This window comes from Serinus canaria, chromosome 2 (assembly GCF_022539315.1).
Source record: "Serinus canaria isolate serCan28SL12 chromosome 2, serCan2020, whole genome shotgun sequence".
Classification (NCBI taxonomy): domain Eukaryota; kingdom Metazoa; phylum Chordata; class Aves; order Passeriformes; family Fringillidae; genus Serinus; species Serinus canaria.
Window position 1 is genome coordinate 95,853,092 of NC_066315.1, and position 22,434 is coordinate 95,875,525.

Here is a 22,434-nt window from a genome sequence, read left to right on the forward strand (position 1 = left end):
TGAATCCCTCTGGTAATCATGGCAATAGTTTCACACTGGGAACAGAACACAAGGCTCCTCAGATCATACAAGAGGGCAAATTTTTCTCCTCACAATTTCAAACGTTTCAGGGCATCACAAGGAGTACATAAATATTTGATAACAGTTACAAAAATCTAAATGTTCAGGATAGATAAAATTCATTCCCCACCTACAGGTATGCCTTCCAACTTATTCCCTCATTACTGATTACAAACATCTACTACAGTTTGTTTTTTAAAGACCTCTTCCAAAGACAGAAAATTTCCATTGAGAGGTACTCATCCTCCTTTTGAGAGTAAACAGATGCTTGACACATGAGCATACAAGATACAATGTGCATCTAGAACAGAAGTCTGAGAAGGAAACACAGAAAATCAAAGTAACGCTGACCAGAAAGACAAGACCAGAGCTCAGCTCTACCATGTCTGGCCCAGCTGTGGCAAGGGCAGTTTCCAGCTGGGCAAGTGGCCCACTTTTTTTTTTTGTTTGAAGAACAGTTTTCCCACTTTTTAAAGTTAGGCTTGCAGGCATGGCTAACTAAATAACTTGCGAACAAGAAGACTTTGCAGCAGTTCTGAGGACTAGACTGTGCTGCTGTTTGGGATGTTCACAGCTCTTAGGGGCATGGTGAAAATTGCATGTGTAAGGGATGAATTTGTGCCCCAGGAATTTAAGACTAGAGCTGGACAAGGCAATAATCTTACCTTGATGCACTGAACCCTATTCCCAACAAACCATATCAGCCTGCTGCTCCAGTATTTGTTGGTATCTGGCTCAAAAAACACCCAACCACCTCTAGGGCAGCGAGTGAACCTGCTCGGGTCTGGAGGTGACCCCGGCAGCACTGACACCGTATCTTGGGTAGGTGACATTTCAGTGCCTCCAGCGGGAATTGCAGGCTGTGGCAAGGACCTCCAGAGGTTGTGGGTGAAGACAGGCTGTCCTGCTGGTGGGGGCGGGAAGGAAGGCCCCGGTGTCAAACGCGCCATTGCAACGGAGCCCCAGAAGGGACCTTCTCCGGTCATGCAGAAACCTTCACACCAACCAACACAGTTTCATTTGTTTCCACCACTTTCTTACAACACAGACATGTCCCCCTTCCTCCCTCCCCCCAACCCCCCAACCCCCTCCTCTCTGAACATATCGACAAAAGGAACGGCAAAATAAATAAATAAAGACTTAGCCTCTGCTTCGGGAAAGCCGCCTCTCCAGGTTCCCGCACGGGCGGCGCCCCGGCTGGAGCTGGTAGGCATCAGTTTTCACGGCAAATGGTGGGGGCAGGGGGGCCAGCGGCTCCGCGGTCCTGGCGGGAGGCTCCAGGCTCAGCTGTCCATGTCCAGCCCCCAGCTGTCATTGCACCAGCCCCGAGCCGTAGCTGAAGGCGTAGCTGCTGGCCAGCGACAGCGGCTGCTGGTGCTCCTCGCCCTGCTCCGACGGGTAGCTGGGAAATGTCTGCGCCCGGGACACCTTCGCCGAGCCGAGGCTGTGGCCTGGAGGGGAGAGACGTGAACACACAGGGTGTAAGTGGGCTTTCAAGCTTTTCACCATGGACACAGACCCCAGTGGATTAACTTCCTACTGTCCCAGGGTGCCTGGAGAGCAGAGTTCCTTCACTGGGCCCTGCTGGGGCTGCAGAAGAGCGTGTTCCCTGTGGCTGAGGGTGCAAGTGGCTGGCAGATTCCCAGCCAAGGCACCAGGCCCCGGACCCAACTCAGCTATAATTTAGGGTCAGAATTATTTTTCAAAATTTCAGAGTGTCGTATTTGTGTATTTTCTACTTAGTAAGTCTTAGTGATGTCAGTTAGAGCTCACAAATAACTAGCGCACATCTTTTTTACCTGAGGTGCTGCCCATGAAGGTAATGCCAGGGGTTTTAAAGGGATTAGTCCCACAAATCCCACTTCATTTACTTACTGTCCTTTGAACATGATGCCAATCTGTCAGGTAAGCACAGCACCACTGTAATTCCAAAAGGAACTGGCGGTGGGATATGGTGCACATGGCAGAATACTGGTTGGGAGGAGGATGTGCCAGGATGTGTGCTTTTCCAGATGGGCTTGTGAATGTCATATAACCATTGCTTTAATCAGCAAGATGGGAAACTACGTGTGAAAAGCCAGTGATGAAACTCAGGTAACCCTGATGACCCAATTTTATAACCTGATAGTTTTCCTACCTCATATTTCCTTTTGAAATTAAAGTTTATTAAGTAACAAAAACCAAACTTCCAAAATGCATATCTTCATGCAATGTATTTTTTTTTGAAATATATATTGAAGCTTGGATTCAAAATGGTTTTACATAATGCTTTAAAAAATATCATGATACACATTATCTGTAGGAATGCAGAATCATATTTTTATGTCAACCACAGAGATATTAAAGAATAGCTGCAATGGTATAGACTCAAATACAAAAGAATTCAGCTCATGCTGACATGTTTCAAAACAGTTAGCAGCTGGCCCAGTAGTACTGGAACCAAGGATGATGTTCACCAGACTTGGGAAAACTTTTCCTCACTTGCATTTGGAAAAGTTTGATCATAACACGTTACTGACTTCCTCATGAAAAAAAAGCCCATGGCTCTCCCTGAACATGAGACTATCAGACCAATACTGGAACCAAGACAGAAAAAAATCCAACAAAATGAAAAATAGAATAAAAGTCTTCAGTGTCACTAAATCTTAGTGACACTGAAGACAACAAAAACAGAATCTGAATTCCCAGTGGCATGTTAATGATCATAAAATCAGTTTCACAGCACAAGAAAGCAGGATGAATTTTTTAGGTGTATTTTTACTCTTCATTCATGGCGTTAAATTGACATTGGCTACCAAAACTTGCTTGAGATGAAAGGTTGAAATGTCTTCTGCTTCAAGAAGCTTTTGCATCAAACTGAAGTAAAGTTTATGGTGACTGTGAGCTCTGAGCTACACAGCAGCTGATAATGTTTGTGAATAGTCTTAAAGGTTTTATTGCTTTAACCAACTTTTAACCATGATATTATATAAGGCCATTATTAGTTTTTTACTTTTATTTGGGATTACATCACAATTACTATTACTTTATTTCTTAATGTAATGCAAACCTAAACATGAGAAGATGCATGATTCTAGATTTTAATTTTTTGTTGCAAATCTGCCACATTTCCTTCCCAGGATGTAAGATCTTGCTTTCCTTTTACTCAGAAGAGAATTATATGAATTATATGTGTTTTAAATGCCATAAGGAGCTGCTAAACCAGGCACATGATTTCCCATGTAAAATTTGTCTCTTTCCTACTAATAAAGATAAATAAAATATGTCGAGTATAACTTTCCTTCATTGTCTTAATGTATTTTATCCAAAGAGTATTAAACAATCCCTGTGACAATGAGCACTTACTAACCACAGAGCTCCCTAAACTCAGGCCTATTTGCATCATCTGCTGTATCTTGTATAATCAATTTTTAATCCCCTTTTGTACAATAGTGTAGCTTTACAGTGATGAAGAGTGCCCCTAATACACTAAATTCTAGCCACTAATTTCTAGCTAAGGAATTTAGGCAGTGTTGTAGAATGTAGAAGATGAATTTGAACTTATTAGGGTTAAAAAGGAAATTAAATTCAGGTTTTTCATTTCCAAAAGCTAACACATCCCTTGCTGTTCTTTAAAGGAAAATTTGTGGATGCTAAATGTCACAACAGGGCTAGTTTTTGCCATTTGGTAGCCAAAGAGTTTAAGGAGGAGAGTTCTTCTCTCCTAACTTCTGGGATATGTAGTGAAATAGAAGAGAGACAGACAGATTGAAAAGATTAAGGCACACTAAACAGAGCCAAGAGGTCTAAGATGTCTGGGTGAGGTTCAAGCTGAACAGTATGACATCAATCCATGAAAATAATAACAAAGAGAATAGAGGACATTGGTTCAAATGAAATGGGAGAGCTATGGGTAATAGAAATGTCACAAGTTTGGAAAGAATGGATCTAGGCAATATATTTACTTTCAAGTTCTATTTAAAAAAAACCCCCAAACAATTAACTATGTTAATATACTTCAATAAATGAATAAGAAAATGATATTGGCAAAATAATAAAATAGTCAAAAGGGTTCCAAGTTGACTTAAGACTGCTAAATTTCCAAAATCTGGGGCACTTTTCAGCTTTTTGTTAAAACTCAGCATATCACATACTGGAAATCTATATTACAATAAATCCATTTATTTTCATTCCTAAACATTATTTTAAGATTCACACAACTGATCAGTCTTATGGAGCTCTAGGTACTGCAGTGTCTCCAAAGTTACACTTTATGTCAGCAGTAAGGATTTTGAAACTAAAGATACAGGTAAAGTTTTTGCAGTGAAGGATTAAAGGTCCACAGCTTTCTAAGTTTCCTGCTTCAGTCACATTTGGACCTTAAAAGGTTAAGAGAGAATAAAAGAATAAGAATAAGAATAAGAATAAGAATAAGAACCCTGTTTGTGGATTTTGCAGCTCTCACAAAACTAACTCTTCTCTACAATTCTTCTGAAGTCAGCACAAGATGAATTTGATTCACACAGATTTCATGACCTATAGACACCAATGGAGCTGGGGGAGGTTTTTTCCCTCATGGCTTACAGAGGAAAAGTTGCTTTTTTTTCTGTTCCAGCACAGGACCTTAGAAACATAAGTATTATTCAGCCCGCTTCATCCTTTATTCAAATTTACTCTCAGGATTATAGAATGCAATGAAGCTGCATTTCAAAGCAATTAGGTATGAATGATCCATCAAGAAAATTTAATGTAACCCAGTAAATTACATTAAATTAGATTTTTCCTGATCTTAATTATGTTAGAAGCAGAGGAAGTATACACAAGGATCTTATTTCATGGCATGGTGCTTATTTATAACAATTCTTTAGAGGAAAAACCCAGTGGTTTCCTAGTAACAGCAGTGACTGATGTACATATAAGCAGATCGATCACAACTTCTGAGAGAAAACTTGCAGTGCTAAGCTAAATGAAAGGAAAAAAAAAAAGAAGAGAACAGATCCAGGGATAAGCTTTAAGAGCTCCCTTACTGCTGCTTATTGGGAGATGTTTCTGTTTTAGATTCAGAATTCAAATTCTTAACCAGAAGGCAGGTGCCAACCATCTTTCTTTTCTAAATGAAATAAAGGTCATTCTTTTCTTTCAAATACAAGAATTCAAGAGATTCTCATCTGATGTTCATTGGTTAGAGCACTCATCTCTGATGTACAAGTCCTGCGTTAAAATTCCCCTCTGCCTGTGGGTAAGGTTCAACATTTCACTTTCTGTGGAAAATCAGCTGAAATCGTTCCCTTTCTGCTCTGCACTGACGCTGCTGCTCACGGTCCCTCAGCTGAGCCACTGAGACTGCAAAGCTGCTTTGTAGACTAAAGCGCTTTGGTCATCTGGTTTGCAAGAGCCCTACAAATCTCTCTACTGGCAAAGCTGAGGAGCAGGAACAAGAAGCCAAGGAGAAGAGATGGCTGACTTTTCCTCAGGCTGGTTTCCTGCCAGATGGTTTGTTTGGCAAATGATGACCCATGAGCAATGTGCCACCAAACGCAGGTGAGCGCCATCGCCACCAGACTGCTCACAGCTCTGCTGCAGGAGCACTTTTGAAATCCCGTGACAAAGCTTTTCCCATACAAGATCTAATATAAGTTTATGTTTCTGCAGTACAGTGATTAAAAATTAATAGAACAAGAGCCTCCTGTGTTTCAGCTTCTGTTGCAGGCCTTTAATTACTTTATATGAGATAGCCATTAGGTAAAAATAAAGACATTTGCAGCTGCACAGCAAGCTTTCATCTGGGATTTCTTAACCTCTCAACAGATGACTTTCCAAACAAAAGTATGTACTTCTAATGCATTTCTATTTTTCTAGGTAAGAATAATAAATTTATTTTTGAAAATAAAATTTGGTATTTCCATTTCCAAGATTATGAGCACAAAATTGATTTCATTAAATTAAAGCCAATTGGATATCTTTACTAATATTGTGTTTTGTATTTGGGAGTCTCAGAGACTTAATGATTGCTAGAATTCTTCAATTGCTATAACTGTTTCTATAAATGCTACAGAAAAACATGTGTGCTCAAAAGAAATTTCTATGAATCAATCAGTGCAAGCTAAGAATAAATAAAATGAATCAATTTTTCCTTTGTAAAGCAGTTGTTTCTTTTTAGAAATATTAATTGTAAAATTTTATTGTTCACAATAAACAGAACCGTCTGGGAAGCAGGGAAACAGAGATGATGAGATTTTATCATCGCACAACAGGATAGTGCAAGAAGGTGGAAAAAACCCAATTAGCTAACAGATGTTTCAAGAATGAAACGTTAGTAAGAAGGAGTTAGCTCTATGTTGTTTCCTCACAAAATTCTCCCTGGACTAAATGCAACTCTTGAGCCAGAAAAGTTCCCAAAACTAGTACCAGTCTTTAATCTAGATGTGCATTCTCCAAGGACTTTCCCAACAGCAGAGAAAGCTCATATTTATACCAGAGGAGGCCCAGAGATTGTACTGAGGATATTATTTGAATGGGAAAGCTCATCTCAAAGTGCTTCAACCGCTGAAACTCTTTGCAGCATTTTTGTTAGGACACAGGACAAAGTGGAAAAAGCACTGTAGCTATGCACTGAAATCCCACTAGGGAAAATTAAACTCTTACTGAAAAGAACTAAATTTTTATGACTGTTTATTTCAGATGGAAGCTTTTATCCTCTAAGAGCTTTTGTTGCAAAGAACGAGACTTCATATTTTATTCTGGATAAAGAAAAAACATTTCTCCAAAAAAACCCCTTACTTCAGTCTCAAATCAGTTAAGTGGCTATTATTGCATCAAAAAGGATACTTTCATTTAAGGCAGAAAAAAAATGATTGCTGCTATCCTATTTATAAATTGATACTGGTTAAAATTCTGCCAACTCTCTGTATTGAATATACAGTGTCTTCTATTGAGCTACTGATGACAAAGCAGCTTTTCCTTTTCTGCTGTTAGATGAATGGAATAACTAAAGCAAAGTTTCATAGCAGGACAAACTGCTACAAAGCAAAACATTTATTTTGCAGTAATGATGCAGTTGGATTGGAAGGGCATTAATTGGTACAGCAATTATTATGCTGTCACTCACAAAAAGATGCAATGGAAGGCAGCAGATGGAAACTGAAAAACAGCATAAACTACATTACAGCATATTGATTTCCATATACTTATTGAAAGTGAAACTGTGGGCCTGTTTCAGTTCCAAATAAAGAAATACAAATTTTCCTTTGAATTTAACTGCAGTTGGAATAAAAACTCCAGAGAACACAGCTGGGCTCCAACTTCCATGTATTCTAAAATTCTTTTGGATTAAATTCCATCGGATACATATATCTTTCTGAAGGGAGAAAGAATATAAAAAACCTTATTTTTGGGAAAGATTTTTAAGAAAATGGTTTAGTTTGTTTATTATAAATGCTTTTGAATAAAACTAATTTAAAATGAGGATAAAATACATGGGAAATATATGAAGAGAATGAACTACAAACTCTTAGCCCCACCCCCCCCCCTTTCAAAATATTTATTTTCCATTCTTAATTGAAAAATAGTTTCATTTTCCTCAGAATTTGCAATAAAAATAGCAACTTTTGAACTGTACAGCATCAAGATTAGTAAGTACCTGAGTAGAGACACATTTGTTATGGAGCCATAACACTTTCCAGAACTGGAAAACTAGTATTTAACTTAAAAGTCTTCAGCATTGTCATCAAGTCCTCCTCAAGAAAAGAAGGAGCTTTACATATGCATACAGAAGAGACTGCAGGATTGACAGTTTAAGACCAGTACATTTACAATATGCTGATTTTCAACATTCCAATTTTGGCACAATAATGCTGGAGTTTCGTGAAGAGCGTGTCTACATGTCAATATTTTGAAACACAGAAAAATTGTTTCAATACCTACAATGTGAATTGCTTGTAAATATTATGCACAGGAAAAACAAGCATTATTTCATCTGTATCCCCACCAAAAATAGCAGGTATTTAAACGGACTATCTTGAAATGTGTAATTAAAGCCAGTGTATTGACTGAAGACTGGGTTGGCTTAATTGCTGCTGTGTTTTTCTGGGAAGTGTTTTTAAATACTTGCTGTCCTGCTGCACTTAACCTGTGAATTACCTGTTTAGACTATCACAAATTGATGTAGCTCCTGTGGTAGAAATATTAGAACATCAATCACATCTTTCTCAAGAATGAGTAGGTTTAACTTGCTCTCTACTTTTAATTGGTTTCCATTAAGATTTTTTTTTTCCTGATAATGCATTTAGGTGTGTTTATAAAGGGAGGAGACATTAATAAATACCTACTACCTAACATCTCCACCCAGGGCAGGGAAAAGGAAATTATTTACACATTTCACATTACCCAATAGTCTTTTCCATTTTTGCTCATGTTTCTGCTGCCAAAATCTGACACATATTTGGAAAACTGATCTATTTTACATATGATATCTCTTTGACTGGTGCCCCTCTATTTATTATCTGTAACTGTAGGCCTGTGTGCCTGAACTTCAAGGAGATTAATTAAAAGAAACTGGAACAGCAATTTTTGCAGTTTTGTGCTCTGAGCCCACGTGCAGGTAAGCATAATAAGCTTGTAGTTAGCTTTCTTATATTGTCTTCCATATAAAGACCACAGCAGCCCTTGCTGTTGATATTAATTCATTTTGTCTTTGCAGCTTTTTGCACTTGTGCTAATGTTGGAGCACTAAACCAGCCCCCTCTCACCCTCTGTCCCGAGTCCAGCTCTTTAACTATGCCAGCACAGTCAAAAAAGGTTCAATCATGTTCCCACTTGACACAAAATTAGGCTAAGGTCCAAATCTGCTACAAAACAAACATCATTTTCCAGCTGAAGACTCTCAAAAAGAAGGATTTCTGAGTTTTGTTTCATGGATTCTATAGAAGTGAAATTTTCTGCAGTGATAATTTGAATTTTTAGTTTATTGATTTAAAAGTATTTTTCAGGGAACCCTGATAGCCTGGCATTAGGAAGCCTCATCTTGCTACCCAAACTTTTCTGCAATACAATGAAATACTTTCTTCTCAGTCATTTTACTTGTGAGAGGAAAAAAATCCCCTATTTTTTAAAAAATCAGTTAAAGAAAGTATTGAGCTGCTCTTCCTGACTTGCACTAAGTTAGGAGAGTTGCAGGTTTCCCTGAACCATTACACAGATGATCCAAAATATGTGTGTATGGAGAAGTTACTACGGTCAAAGAAATGTTTTGTTTTGTACTGAAAGATAGAGGCATCACGACCTTGAGGAAAAGCTTTTGAGAGGAAATGTGGGCAGTTTAGCACTCAAATGTATCAAAAATGCCAGCAAGTTAATTAACAGCAAATAAAATCTTGAATGAGTGCCCTAACAAAGCTACCTGAAAAGGCTGAGTACTTTGTCCAAGGTGGCCTAATTTATTCTTTAAACCACAGGCTCAGTCAGCCAGAAACTAATATAAAACCTAATATAAAACATCTCCACAGAAGTTGTAAAATCAAGGCTCATAATGAGAATACTGGCTGTTTCTGAACTTGTGCCTGTGCCAAGTAAATTTATTTCATTCACCGCAAAAGTAAACAAAGACTAAGCATTCTTATACATAATGCACATAGTTTCATTTTCCTACTCAAGCTCAAAACTCAATGAACTTTTTAGAACAGAAACTTCACAAAGCAGACATTCCATGTTGGTAATACTAACAACAAAAAAAAAAGGTAGAGGAGAAATTTCTGCAAGTGACAATTTCCTTCACTCCAAGGAACATTTGAATGAGATCCAATTGCAAAATGCAAGAAATAACAAGAAAAGAATGTTCTTATTCCAAGTGCATATGGGAAAGGCTAAAGTGGGGGGAGGAGACAAGAGCTAGAGAAATTATTTTAGTGATTATTTTGTATCATGGAGACATAACAAACCAAAAAAAGAAAATACTCTGAAAAATCAACCTGCTCCTGGAATAACAGAAAAACAGGAAGAATATAAAGCTACTGAAAAAAAAAAACAAACCAACAAATGTGAAGGATAGATAAAATAGTGTGGACTGAGTTACCTTTTCCTAAATAATTTTCTACCATGTCTAAGTAGGTAGAGCTCCTCACTTGGCTGTCTGCTTTTGACTCCTGGGTAGAGCATGAAGTCATTATGACAGCCAACTGATGGTAGATCTCTGGGCAGAAATTGGAGTATAATTTTATTTTACCTCCTTGCAAAGTACATGTACCAGAATAATTTAATGCTGGTAGCTATGTGTGTAGTGTAATCATCCTGGTTTACCAGTTTGTTAGCTCAGTGTTCACTTTTCCCTTTCTCAAAATGTTGTGGGTTTTTTACAGCCAAACTAAATGGCCCTTCAAAAGAGAGATTTTCTTCAGATAGTTTGTTAAAAAATCAATGCCTAAATCTATCACTGATGTAACAGAAAACATCTTACTGAAAAATTCAATGTAAAAATGCAAATTTATACATTGCATATCACTTTGATGATAGGAATATGTCACTGTTAAATATTTATTGCATTTCAAATCGTGTTGACATTTCCCCTTGGATACACTATTCCAGAAAACTCTACACAGGCCTGATGAAATTCAACTGATACTACCGAGATGGAGTGAAACAGTGAATTTCTAATTTAATATTAGAATATCTAAAGCAAAATAAAAGGAAAAAATTTCTTACATCCATAAAAAGTGTGTAGTGTGGAGAGAGTATATTGCCTTTGAAAAGAGGGCACTATTGCAGGTACTATTGATTGATCAGTACTGTTTAATCTTGTGGCTGTTATAATTCTGCTGATCTTTATATTGACCAATATTTCCTGGCCCGGTAGTATTTTCATTATAAACACTCCATTCACAAAGATTTATCACTAGCCTATAAAAAATATTGCCATAAAATGAAACTCAGCACATGAGGTCTGAGAGCACAGGCAGAGAGCAAATTCGGTCTGACAGGATAGAGGGAATATGTTTTTTACCACATTTTATGCAAGTAAAATACAGCCTTGATTGGAAAAATAAAAAATAGAGAAAAATTGGCAGGCAGCAGAGCTTACATTGCTTAACACAGGGAGAAATGGGGAAAAAGGATTTATTCCAGCTGAAATGGATATCTATTCTACAAAAACTATATTTAAAAGACAATTTTATTATGGATGTAGAACATGAGAACTAAACACATTTAAAACAAAGTCTGAGACATGCAGGTGGTTCATCTGAGCCCTTCCTTTTGCACTCCCAGCCAGTTTCTTTGCACTCCTGAAGGGACAGGGATATAGGGAGATTGATGTTAGCAAAACTAACCCTTATCAAAAACAAAGACACAAAGAAGGCAAATCAAATTGCAAAACATGTTTTATGCATGTTTGGTTTCCACTGTGGGGTCAGACCTACTCCACTTCTGGGCTGTTCAAAGAGGCAGGAATGCCTGGCTGCTGGAATTGGTTCTGAGGTGTAACAGGACCATCATTTTAGCATCAGCTGTGCCTGAGATTACCTCAGCAAATGGTTGCACTGCAGATTCAGTACTGTTTGAGCCATGCTAGAGCTTCCCACTGCACAAAAGCAGCAGAATTCATCATCTGTTTTTGATCATTTTCCTCCACCTCTGTTACAAAGCTCAGAGTCATCCCATTACTGCTCTTCCATTGAAGGAAGTTCCCTGAGGACAAAGTGCCATTCAAACTGCAGACAATGTCCTCCAAGAACAGGAAAAAGTCTTGGGCTCTGGTAAAATGCCTTTCCTTCAAGGAACTTTGGATTTATGTTGTAACACAGGGAATTAGCCTTGCTTGTGTGTGTTTTGTTGGGAAGAGAAGGAGGGTGGTTTGTGGAATATAAAAACCACCTTTTCCAGTTTGATAAAAGGAGCTATTTAAACTGACTAAAGATTTTCCTTTTTTTTTTCTGCCACCAATGAGAAAATATCAGAGAAGTTCTCACATTAGTATATGCAGGGATGAAACACAGCTTTCAGAACTTCTTTCAAAACCTACTTTTTTACCCATATATTAAAAACATTTATTAAACCATTTGTTATTCAGATTTGGGGTCTCTATGAAATAATTTTCTATGAAATTGTCCTTAGAAGTACTCTTTAGAAGACCTTAATGTTATTTCAACTGAAACTAGATAATAGTAGGTGCCATGTAAAAGTGAAATATTGAATTGGCTGATAACTAGCTCCCTGGAAATGTTAAAAAGTTTCCTGAAACACTTGAAGGCAGGAAAACATACCTGTCCACCAATTCTAAAGGAGAAAGGATTTTTGGTTTTTTTTAGAGTGCAATTTGAAATTATAGACTGTCCTTAATAAAACTTGAGACAGCAGGCAGAGTACACAAAAAATTCAGAAATGGATTTTGTGACATGCATTTGAGGTATATTTTGTGGTGTTTGGTGGTAGCCGTTGCAAGTGGTTGAACAATTTATGAAATGGATGGAATAAAGGAAAGGTTTCTGTCTTTACTGAGAGCAACAGCACTCTGAGTTCTTTTGTTCCTTGCAGAGATTGCATATATAAAATATGTGGCAATAAGGCAGTTCACAGAGATGAAACAAATTATTTTCCTCTAAAATTTATTCTCTAAAATAAAGAATTTATTGATTTTTAGATTATAGAAGTTTAATTGGAATAAAGTAGATGTCTAAAACATCAATGAAGCACTCAGGAAAGTTAATCCATTTTTCATGTCTCTATAAATAATTTCTTCTAGCTGTAAAAGCCTTCAATTACCCACCAGGAAACCAAAAACAATGGCTCTAATTCACTGAGGGATGCAAGTGATGTTATTTCACTTTTTTTTTTTTCCCTGAAAGGGAATTCAGTGTGAACAAACTGTGCCATTTTTATCACACTTGTGTAAAAGTAGAGGAAATGAGCAGGGGTAAATCTGGTAAGGGGCATCAAGGAACTTGATCTGCTTGTTTCTGGAGATGGGAGGAATCCCTTTTCCTTTTTCAGACAACAGAAGAAACAGCTTCAACCGAGGTACTTCCTTCCACACCCATCTCCCCTCCACAATAAGCAAAAAAGCAGAATATGAAAACCAATGATAATAGTAAAAAACACTGAAAGTACCACCCACGAGCCTTCCCTGGAAGATCATTATTAAAATTGTAAATATTCTGTCCTGTGTTTTGCTTTTTTACATTCCCTAACTGAGGATGATTTTTTGTTAGCATTCCTTTTGTGGCCTCACAAATCACAGAAGCTGTTTGAGCAGCTCAGCAGCAGTCCCTTCAAAAGATTTCCTTAATTCCAGCTGCTGGGAAAAGAGTCCTGCCAAACCCAATGGAATGATCTGCTGAAGCAGGAAGGGGTAGAGAATGATCACCTCTTAAATGACATTCATCCTGTCCTCTCTCACTGCCTGTTAGTTCAGTGTTACTAAAGCAAGCCAGGAAATGACAAAAAAGCGTGCCCACAGCACAAGACAATAAGCAGCAATCATATCAGAACATGACATGTACAAAGTAATTACACTTCCTACATTTGGACAAGACATTTGGAGAAAAGAGTGTGACATTAAAGCGAGGCACTCTACTGATGGCGATTTTGCCATTGGCTTTAACTGGAAAGAACTGTAACACAGATTTTAAATTCATTATGATCGTCTGCAGCTGTAGCACACAGGTAAGAGATGCTGAGGAGAACAAAGAGGAATTAATCTCTCAGAAGGGCTGAATGCTTCAGATATTGGTGGTTGGTAGCAGTTTAGCTAACAGCAAGACAGATAGCATGGAGCCATCAGCAGTAGAAAGAAAAGTAATATAGAGGATCCACTTCACAGTTCCTGAATGAAATCTCTGGAATTTTTTACATGTGGCTAGACCATCCAGTGCTCCAGTCATTTTCAGCTATTGGTGGTCACACAGTGGCATGTGAAATCCAGAAACTGCAGCTTAGACACAAAAGAGATTCCAACCAGCTTCCACCACCACGGCTTGATGCTTTCTATGCTATTATTTTTCCTTTCAGTGCCTATTATAGCAGAGCAGCACATAATGTGGAAGCATACAGTATGAGACAGTATTCCTGAGTTATGGTTCTACTTCTCCATGAACACTGCAAAAATTATTACCTTGCATGTAAATTTTTGGGTTTACTAGTACAGCTCTAAAAGGAGGGAAGTAAATAATAGAATACAAGTAGCTTTCTGGGTGGACAAAGAAATGAGAATTTAGAGAGCTGAAAATCAGCTGTGGTTTAAAAGGAAGTTAAAGTAAATGACAACTCTGCAGGTACCATACCTGGTGAAACATGATACCATACTTTTACACTAAGGCAAAGTGGCAGCTTGCAAAACTGTGTTGTATGAGGTACCAGCTTCAGAATAAAGAGTAAAGAGTAAGAGTAAAGCCAAAATAAAATTAAACATATATATATTCTCTATTTTAACAGTGCAGTTTAAAGGGAAACAACTAATAAGACAAATTAAAATAAACAAAGCCAAATAAATAAAAAAATTAAAACCTCAACAAATAAAAAAACCTCAACCCCACTAAAAAACAATTTCATAAAGCAAATGACTTTTACAAGTTTTTCCAATTTATGTCTTCATAGCCTACTCCTCCCTGGAGCAATAATAATTAAAAATTAGAAATTGTGAGGACTTTTACTGACTACTTTTAATGCAGAACAAAGCAGTAATGTGTGTTCCTTAGCTGAGTCCTCAGGCTGAGGTGTGAGATAGCTCTTATAGAACAGGTATGCTATTAACAAAATATAGATGGGTATATTATTTATTCCACAATCAGAAAAAGAACTAAAGTCTTTTATGTTATAGCTCACACCAGTGATGACTGCACTATCCTGATTATTCAGGACACTGATTCTGCATCACAAAATTACCATATTTACATCCTATTGCTAGAACTTGCAGTTAAAATAATTTTCTTTATATAGTGTTGCAGCTGCAGACATGAGCACCACTAAAACACAGAAGAGGGAGCATTCTGTGATTCTTGGAGAGCTTTGTCTCTCACATGATTTTTGTATTCTTTTAAGATTTTATATTTTCCTTCATAAGTGGGAGAATGGGATCCAGTTAGTTACTTCCACTTATGTCTCTTTGCCATAAATATTTAATGAAACACAGCAATGGCTACAGAAGCCTCCAAAGCAGCTCAGAAATTGAGGTACTACCTCAAAATGTCTGTCAGTCAGTACAACACTACCTGGCTTCATAAATGCACTTTGAAAAAACAAAATGAAACAAGCATTTTTTGCTTTTCGAGAACAACCGTATACTAACAAAGGAAATTTTTTGGGATATGAAATCTGTCTGTCCATTTACCTTAGAGGATAATCTGGAACTGAATTTAAAATGTGACTGGGGAGCTATCTAAATTTTAGAAGATATCCAGACCTGCTTCTGAGGGCTGTGAACCATATGCTTTGTGCCTATAAATGTGTTTCTCAGACAATACCATGGGATTTCCAAAGAAGCAATGAGCAAGGGGAAATCCAATTTTTATGTCTTTGGGAGAATGACTAAATAGCAATGACTCAGGCAACTGGACCATCATGATCCATTACAGACTCATCCTATCCCTACTAAATTGTTTCTTTAAGAGCAAAAATGAGGAAGCATTTGCAGCAAGGAAAACAAAATGCAGTGTTGCTGTTTGTACCGACCAGCCATTATTTGTCTTCATTTCAAAGATTAATTGCCTTGAAAAAGCAGCAGAGATGTATTACAATATCTTGAATTTCCTCTCCCCCAAAAGCAAAGAAAAAGAGAAGGAAAGAGGAGAGGAGAGGAGAGGAGAGGAGAGGAGAGGAGAGGAGAGGAGAGGAGAGGAGAGGAGAGGAGAGGAGAGGAGAGGAGAGGAGAGGAGAGGAGAGGAGAGGAGAGGAGAGGAGAGGAGAGGAGAGGAGAGGAGAGGAGAGGAGAGGAGAGGAGAGGAGAGGAGAGGAGAGGAGAGGAGAGGAGAGGAGAGGAGAGGAGAGGAGAGGAGAGGAGAGGAGAGGAGAGGAGAGGAGAGGAGAGGAGAGGAGAGGAGAGGAGAGGAGAGGAGAGGAGAGGAGAGGAGAGGAGAGGAGAGGAGAGGAGAGGAGAGGAGAGGAGAGGAGAGGAGAGGAGAGGAGAGGAGAGGAGAGGAGAGGAGAGGAGAGGAGAGGAGAGGAGAGGAGAGGAGAGGAGAGGAGAGGAGAGGAGAGGAGAGGAGAGGAGAGGAGAGGAGAGGAGAGGAGAGGAGAGGAGAGGAGAGGAGAGGAGAGGAGAGGAGAGGAGAGGAGAGGAGAGGAGAGGAGAGGAGAGGAGAGGAGAGGAGAGGAGAGGAGAGGAGAGGAGAGGAGAGGAGAGGAGAGGAGAGGAGAGGAGAGGAGAGGAGAGGAGAGGAGAGGAGAGGAGAGGAGAGGAGAGGAGAGGAGAGGAGAGGAGAGGAGAGGAGAGGAGAGGAGAGGAGAGGAGAGGAGAGGAGAGGAGAGGAGAGGAGAGGAGAGGAGAGGAGAGGAGAGGAGAGGAGAGGAGAGGAGAGGAGAGGAGAGGAGAGGAGAGGAGAGGAGAGGAGAGGAGAGGAGAGGAGAGGAGAGGAGAGGAGAGGAGAGGAGAGGAGAGGAGAGGAGAGGAGAGGAGAGGAGAGGAGAGGAGAGGAGAGGAGGATTCCAGCTATCTAATCTTTCTGCCTGGAATGCCATGCAGAGGGTAAAGCACTCCTTTCATTATTCTGCAGTAACAGCAGTCACTGTGCTACCTGCTTTGTGCTCAAAGGTAAAAGCACATGGATGGAGTACAGTCCTTTTCTAGTGACAAAAGGGAGCACCTCTTCAAAGAGAGCCTCTTTTACTTTCCTCCCATTAGCATCATCTTGTAATGGCTCTAACTCCTGCCTAACTAGGAACAACTAGAAAGCAGAGCTATTACAGTAGGACTTGTCTGCAAATTAAAAGATATTAAATGTGCATTCCCAAAGCGAGGTGAGCTTTGTGATGATTTTTTCAAATCACGATGGCTGATATAAAGCATTTATTCAAATTTTGTTTCCCATCTCTCTCTAAATTCTGTTATTTAATTTATTTTTGTCACTATAAACAGCATTTAATATTATATACTAAATTAGAGAGGTTGGTTTTGTTTTTAGAAAAAAAATTAAACAGCAAATAAGAAAACAACCTAATCACCCACCCCCGCAAATATTATTTGCAGATGAGAGCCTTTTTACAAATAATTTTAATTTGATAAATGATAAAAAAGAGATATAGTTGACTTTTTTAAATTTTGAGAAATATTAATTTCATTAATAACTTTAAATATTATTTTAATTAAAAAATTTAAATATTGTTAAGCAATAGATGGTGGAAAGCTTTTTGATGAGAAGATCAGATATAACTTTTCTAAGGCTTCCTACAACCCCCATTTCCATATTTCCATATCATGTTTTTTAAGTTCATCAGCAATATCATGCATAAATGTTTTTCATTAAGCATTAGAGAATGATTTGCAGAAAATGCAAGATCTAATGTCCCAAATCTTAAAAATATTGTAGTAGATCTTGAATGTTTTTGAAGTTTATTGTTTAATTATTTTTTACCATAGAAGGTAGGATTTATTTCTTTGTTGGATTATTTCATATACCTACACTGTCTTAGGTAGAAAAACCCCTTCTTTCTCTACTATGTGTTCTTCAAGAGCCCATACATCTAAAAGGGGACTTGATAAAAAAGGATGCTTTATAGAGCATACACTAAATATTATTGAGGGAAATGAAGAGAAATATATGGAAGTAGAGCAAGCTGTGACACACCGTTAACTATTTTATCACCTGTAATGTGTCTTGCTGGACTCCTTTGGCTGTTTACCTCTCTTAGAAACTCTAAATAAATCCATTTTTTTAAACTGGTGCTTTATCAGCTGGAATACCATTGCTGCTTAAAAGATTTTAATATCTCAGCTCCATTTATCACAGCTGCTGTCATGTCACAGCACTTAGCAGAACGTCCCACTGTCATATGAGAAGTTAGCACACCTGCTGAAAACTGTGAATATTAATTGACTGTATCACAATGCAAGTTTTTTTCATGCACCAGAAAAGTGTATAATTTGGATATAAAGCATCTGGATGAGAACGACCTGGTCTGACCTAAAAACTGGAAATTTTTTTCCCCCAAGAGATTTAATTTCCTGATAAAACAATACTCGATTATATTTTACATTCAGTTGTACTTTTTGCCAGACTGAGTTTTGCTGAGAAATAATTAGTCAAAATCCCTCTCTTGTTTAGGCATTCTTGATGCACTGAATTACTTTTTTTTTCCTCCCACCACCAAAACAACCCTGAAGCAGAGCACAGCTTTTTGTGCACACAGGCATCACTCCAAGCTCCATCACTGTCCAGATATCAGCTGCAGACACACAAATTCACCTCTTTCAGGGGGATTGGTCCTAAATGCCACCAAAATGACTTTGTGCTTTGAAAGAAAAAGCTGATTGAGGCCCCAACACCTTGGTCCACGCCCAGGGATGGCTCAGAGCCTCAAGGGACACCTCGGGACCCCGTGTGTGCTGGGGTCTCTCGTGCGCGGCGCGACAGCCGAGTACGGGGCCAGCAGCATAAAAAACCTCCTCAGCCTCACCCAGTAATTGGGGATCTGGCTGGAGCTTCCCAGAGCTGCAGCCAGTTTTCCTTACACTGTCCACTGCCCAGATAATTGGTGTGACATTTCATTTCTCCCTTTGCCAGGAGAAGACACTCGGGCAGCAAGTTCTCTCTTCCAGCCCGTGCCTCCGGCCCCGAGCATAAAGGACAATGATGTTTCAGAGTTCAGAGGCTGACACCTTTTCCAGGCTGGTCAAGAGCAGCCTTCCCCTTCTCCATCACCCTGCTGACAACGAGACACGCTAGAAAAAGAGACCGAACGTGTTTCCTGCAAACTCATGCTGTTAGGTAGTTACATGCAGGAAAAAACCTGCCAGTTGGATAATTAGGGATGATGCCTGGGGTGCCTTTCCTTCCTGCCCATTTTGATGCCTAAGCAGAATTTCTTGCCAAATACATGGCCCGTGGGTTTAAATATTTCAGATAAACCAGTGGATTAATACTGACCTTCTAGGTTAGAAATTGTAGCTCTGTTTGCTGTTTCTCCCTTTGTCATTTTTGCTCTTTGTTAGTCCTTGGGAATGGGACAACTTATATCACTGCATTTCAGTTTCATATTCTGGTTTATATCTTGAATTTCTGAGAATTTTCATCTCTCTTTCACTTTAGGAGAATTTTGATATCTGAATAAAAATGTAAAGGACTACAGAAATTCTGAAAACAGAGTTAAAATATGAAGCACAAAAAGGTATTTTAACCTTGTGCATTAGATTTAACTCACAATAAGATTTGTTGGATGTGAAACTGACATAGTATTCCTTTTTTTAGCATTCACTGGCTGCAACAGAAAAAAAAGATTACATCTTCAACAAGACAACAGATTGAACCCAAGTAAGAAACATGAAAATTGTTCCAACTGAGCATTTTTACAGTCAAGACATCACAAGAGTGATGTGATAGAATTAAATAAATAATTAGAAGTTAAGAGTACCAACTTTATGGGAGCTGCTGCAGTATTGTCTTTCACACACAGCTTCCCTCAAATAAAGAAAGAAGAAATAAGGGGAAAGGCTTTAGCCTATAAGCTACTATAAAATGTACAAAGACAAGTTACATTCACCAGAGGGCAACCCGACACTTTCCACCATGGTAAATGCTCTGTTTTATAAATATTTATATATCTATAAGCCAGCTATAGTCAGATTCTCCAAAGCCCATAAACAGAACAGCAACAAACATGGCAGCTAAGCTATTTCCAAGTGAAACAAATTGAGAGCATCTCAGAATAATAAGAAAGACCAATAGGAAATGCCTCTAAGGTTTAAAACAGCATAGCAGCATTTAAAGCCTTTATTTTCTTTATTGTTGCAGATATCTGTAAGAACAGATGGTTTCAAAAAGATGTGTTTCCATTTAGGCTTCTGCTGTACTGTATTTATGAGAATGCACAGTCACAAGACATATGCCACCTGGCTTTGAGCTGTGATTCGTTCAGCTGCAGAACTGTATTAGGTGAAAACCTTTTGCAGCACTGAAGAGGTTGCTGGAATTTCGTAGGAATAACAGTCCTGCAGTTTGAGGCATTCTACCCTGCTCCAGGAAGAATAACTATACCTGATACTGTGTTCAGAAGAAAAAGTAAGGAAGAAGAAAGAGTAAGTGGTTCTTGTAGATTGAGGGAGTAGCTTGTAACATTGACAAAGACCAGGGAGAAAAAATCTCACAATCCATATAAGCAGTGATAAGAAATGAGCTCATAAGCTCATGAAATCTAGTCCCTGAAGTCTCATCTCTAACCACATATCTAATGGACGATCCATAAAAGTTACTTTTCTTCTGAAAACATACACACAAATGCAAAAGCAAAAGCTCTGAAAACAAAGTTAAAAAATTGATTACACAAAAATATTTTAACCTATACATTAAGGGTGGCATTCAGTCACAAGAAGATTTGTTGGATGTGAAACTGCCATAGTACTCCTTCCACAACCTGCTCAGTTGCTTATTGCTATTCTTTCTTTATATCTTATGGTTATCTTCTTTAGGTACAGAAAAGCTGTGAGTGCATTTTAAAGCCATGTTCTCTCCTTTCAGCTGTAGGTTTTGAATGATCTTTGTGGAACATATTAGTTCTGTTTGAGTCCTGGAAAAGAGTGGAAGGTGGCAGAGAATTAATCAAAGACTTCTTTCTGCATTAATCCACTCAGGGGCTGATACACAATTTCTAAGGGCTGAAGCACAGACAGCTACATGAAGTAGCTGCAAGATAAGTTCTGGACTGATACAACCACACTGGTGACAGAAAGAAGCAAAAAGAGCAAAGTGACCTGTTATTTAGTTCTCAAAAGCTGCCAGCAAGGCCTTCTCCCCTTTTGTGCCCAATGCTCCTCAGTGGGAATCTTGTGACCACAGCCAATGTATGGTTTTGGAAATATGTAATGTTGGAAAAGAAGTTTTTAAATTTCTGTATTCTAATGAAAGTTTAAATTTGATGACACATTTAGACAAGCACAGGATTTCACGTCTGTCTATCCTACATACTTAGTGCTATGGCTTACAGAGTCTAGGAAAGCAAACTTTTGGGGAACACAATGCAAGTTGGAAAGGTTAAATTCAAACAAAGATATCCTTTGCTTATCAAAGAGTGAAGAGTCATCCTTCCATGTGAAACAGCTAGAAATAAAAACTTTTCTTTCATATCTGGCTCATTTGTTCTGGTTAATTTCCGCAGTCTCGCAGATTTCTGCCTCATATGACTGTGAAATTTAACAAATCACAGCTCAAAAGGGGGAAGATGTACTGACATTTTTGGTCATTGTTACATGTACTTGACCACATTCAGAAGTGAAGAATGTTTTCACTTTAGAAATACTTGAAAACATACTTCTTTAGAAACTTAGCTTGCAGGAAACGTGTAAACAGTGTTTTGAGATTCAGCAGAGATATTTATAGCCATTCTAAAACAAACAAAAAAGGCCAAAACCCCACTTGTTTCTATTTTGATCCCAAGTAAATGTACAGACAATCTACACAGAGTTTAATGGATCAGTTATTGACAAGGTGATTTGCTTTGATTGATCAGTCATATAGGCAGGTCTTGGCAGCCTCTGGACTATGAATTCCTCTCTAGATATATCATACAAGTAATATTCAAGGAATTAGATAATATCTTCCCAAGAGAGGTATACATATTATTAAACAGTTGTGTTATAATAGAGAAATGATTTGATTTTTTTTCCTCAGTATTCTCCCTATGAGCTGGGAAAAGCTCCAACATATTTTAGTAAAGAACACAGATTAAATCTCCCATTGAAGGGCATTTCTCTTTAAATGCAGGAAGACTTTTAAAAAGAAACTGAACTTTATCTTCAAACTCTTTACAAAATGTTCATTTATTTTTCCAGACTTCCAGCATATACAACAACTATTGCTGATATATCTCACACTGATGTATCTTGTGGGAATTTTCCCTTCAGAAATTGAGGGGAGCAGTTACCTGTATTTCACACAACCCACTGAATGCAAAGGAACACTTTTTATTCACTAAGCTACTGCATGCTCAGACTACTGGTGTAGGGGCAAAGTTTGTGTTTATAACAACAGCAACAGCTGGACTCAATACTACCCTTCCATCAGGAATAGCCTAGGGAGAATGGTATATTTGAAGTAATTCTGGAAATTTCACCAGGGGGAAAAAATTACAGCCTGAAAAAAAATTATACATCTGTGTGCTGAATCTATGCCTTTGCAGTACCTTGGTGCAGCTGGCAGCTGCCCAGGGATCCAGTTTAATGAAGATTCCCTCAGCAGAGAAAGTGACAGAACAGGGAACTTTTTA

General features: G+C 38.4%; 1 protein-coding gene across 1 annotated transcript in view; it reads right to left on the reverse strand.

Moving 5' to 3' along the window:
• Positions 1–1,162: 1,162 nt before the first annotated feature.
• The window catches only part of DOK6 (docking protein 6), a 239,182-nt gene continuing 217,910 nt past the window's right edge, over positions 1,163–22,434 (reverse strand). Inside the window, exon 8 of the mRNA XM_030231203.2 lies at positions 1,163–1,511. Within this exon, the coding sequence (XP_030087063.2) occupies positions 1,372–1,511 (140 nt within the window). The 3' untranslated portion in view covers positions 1,163–1,371. The remainder of the gene's footprint in view (positions 1,512–22,434) is intronic.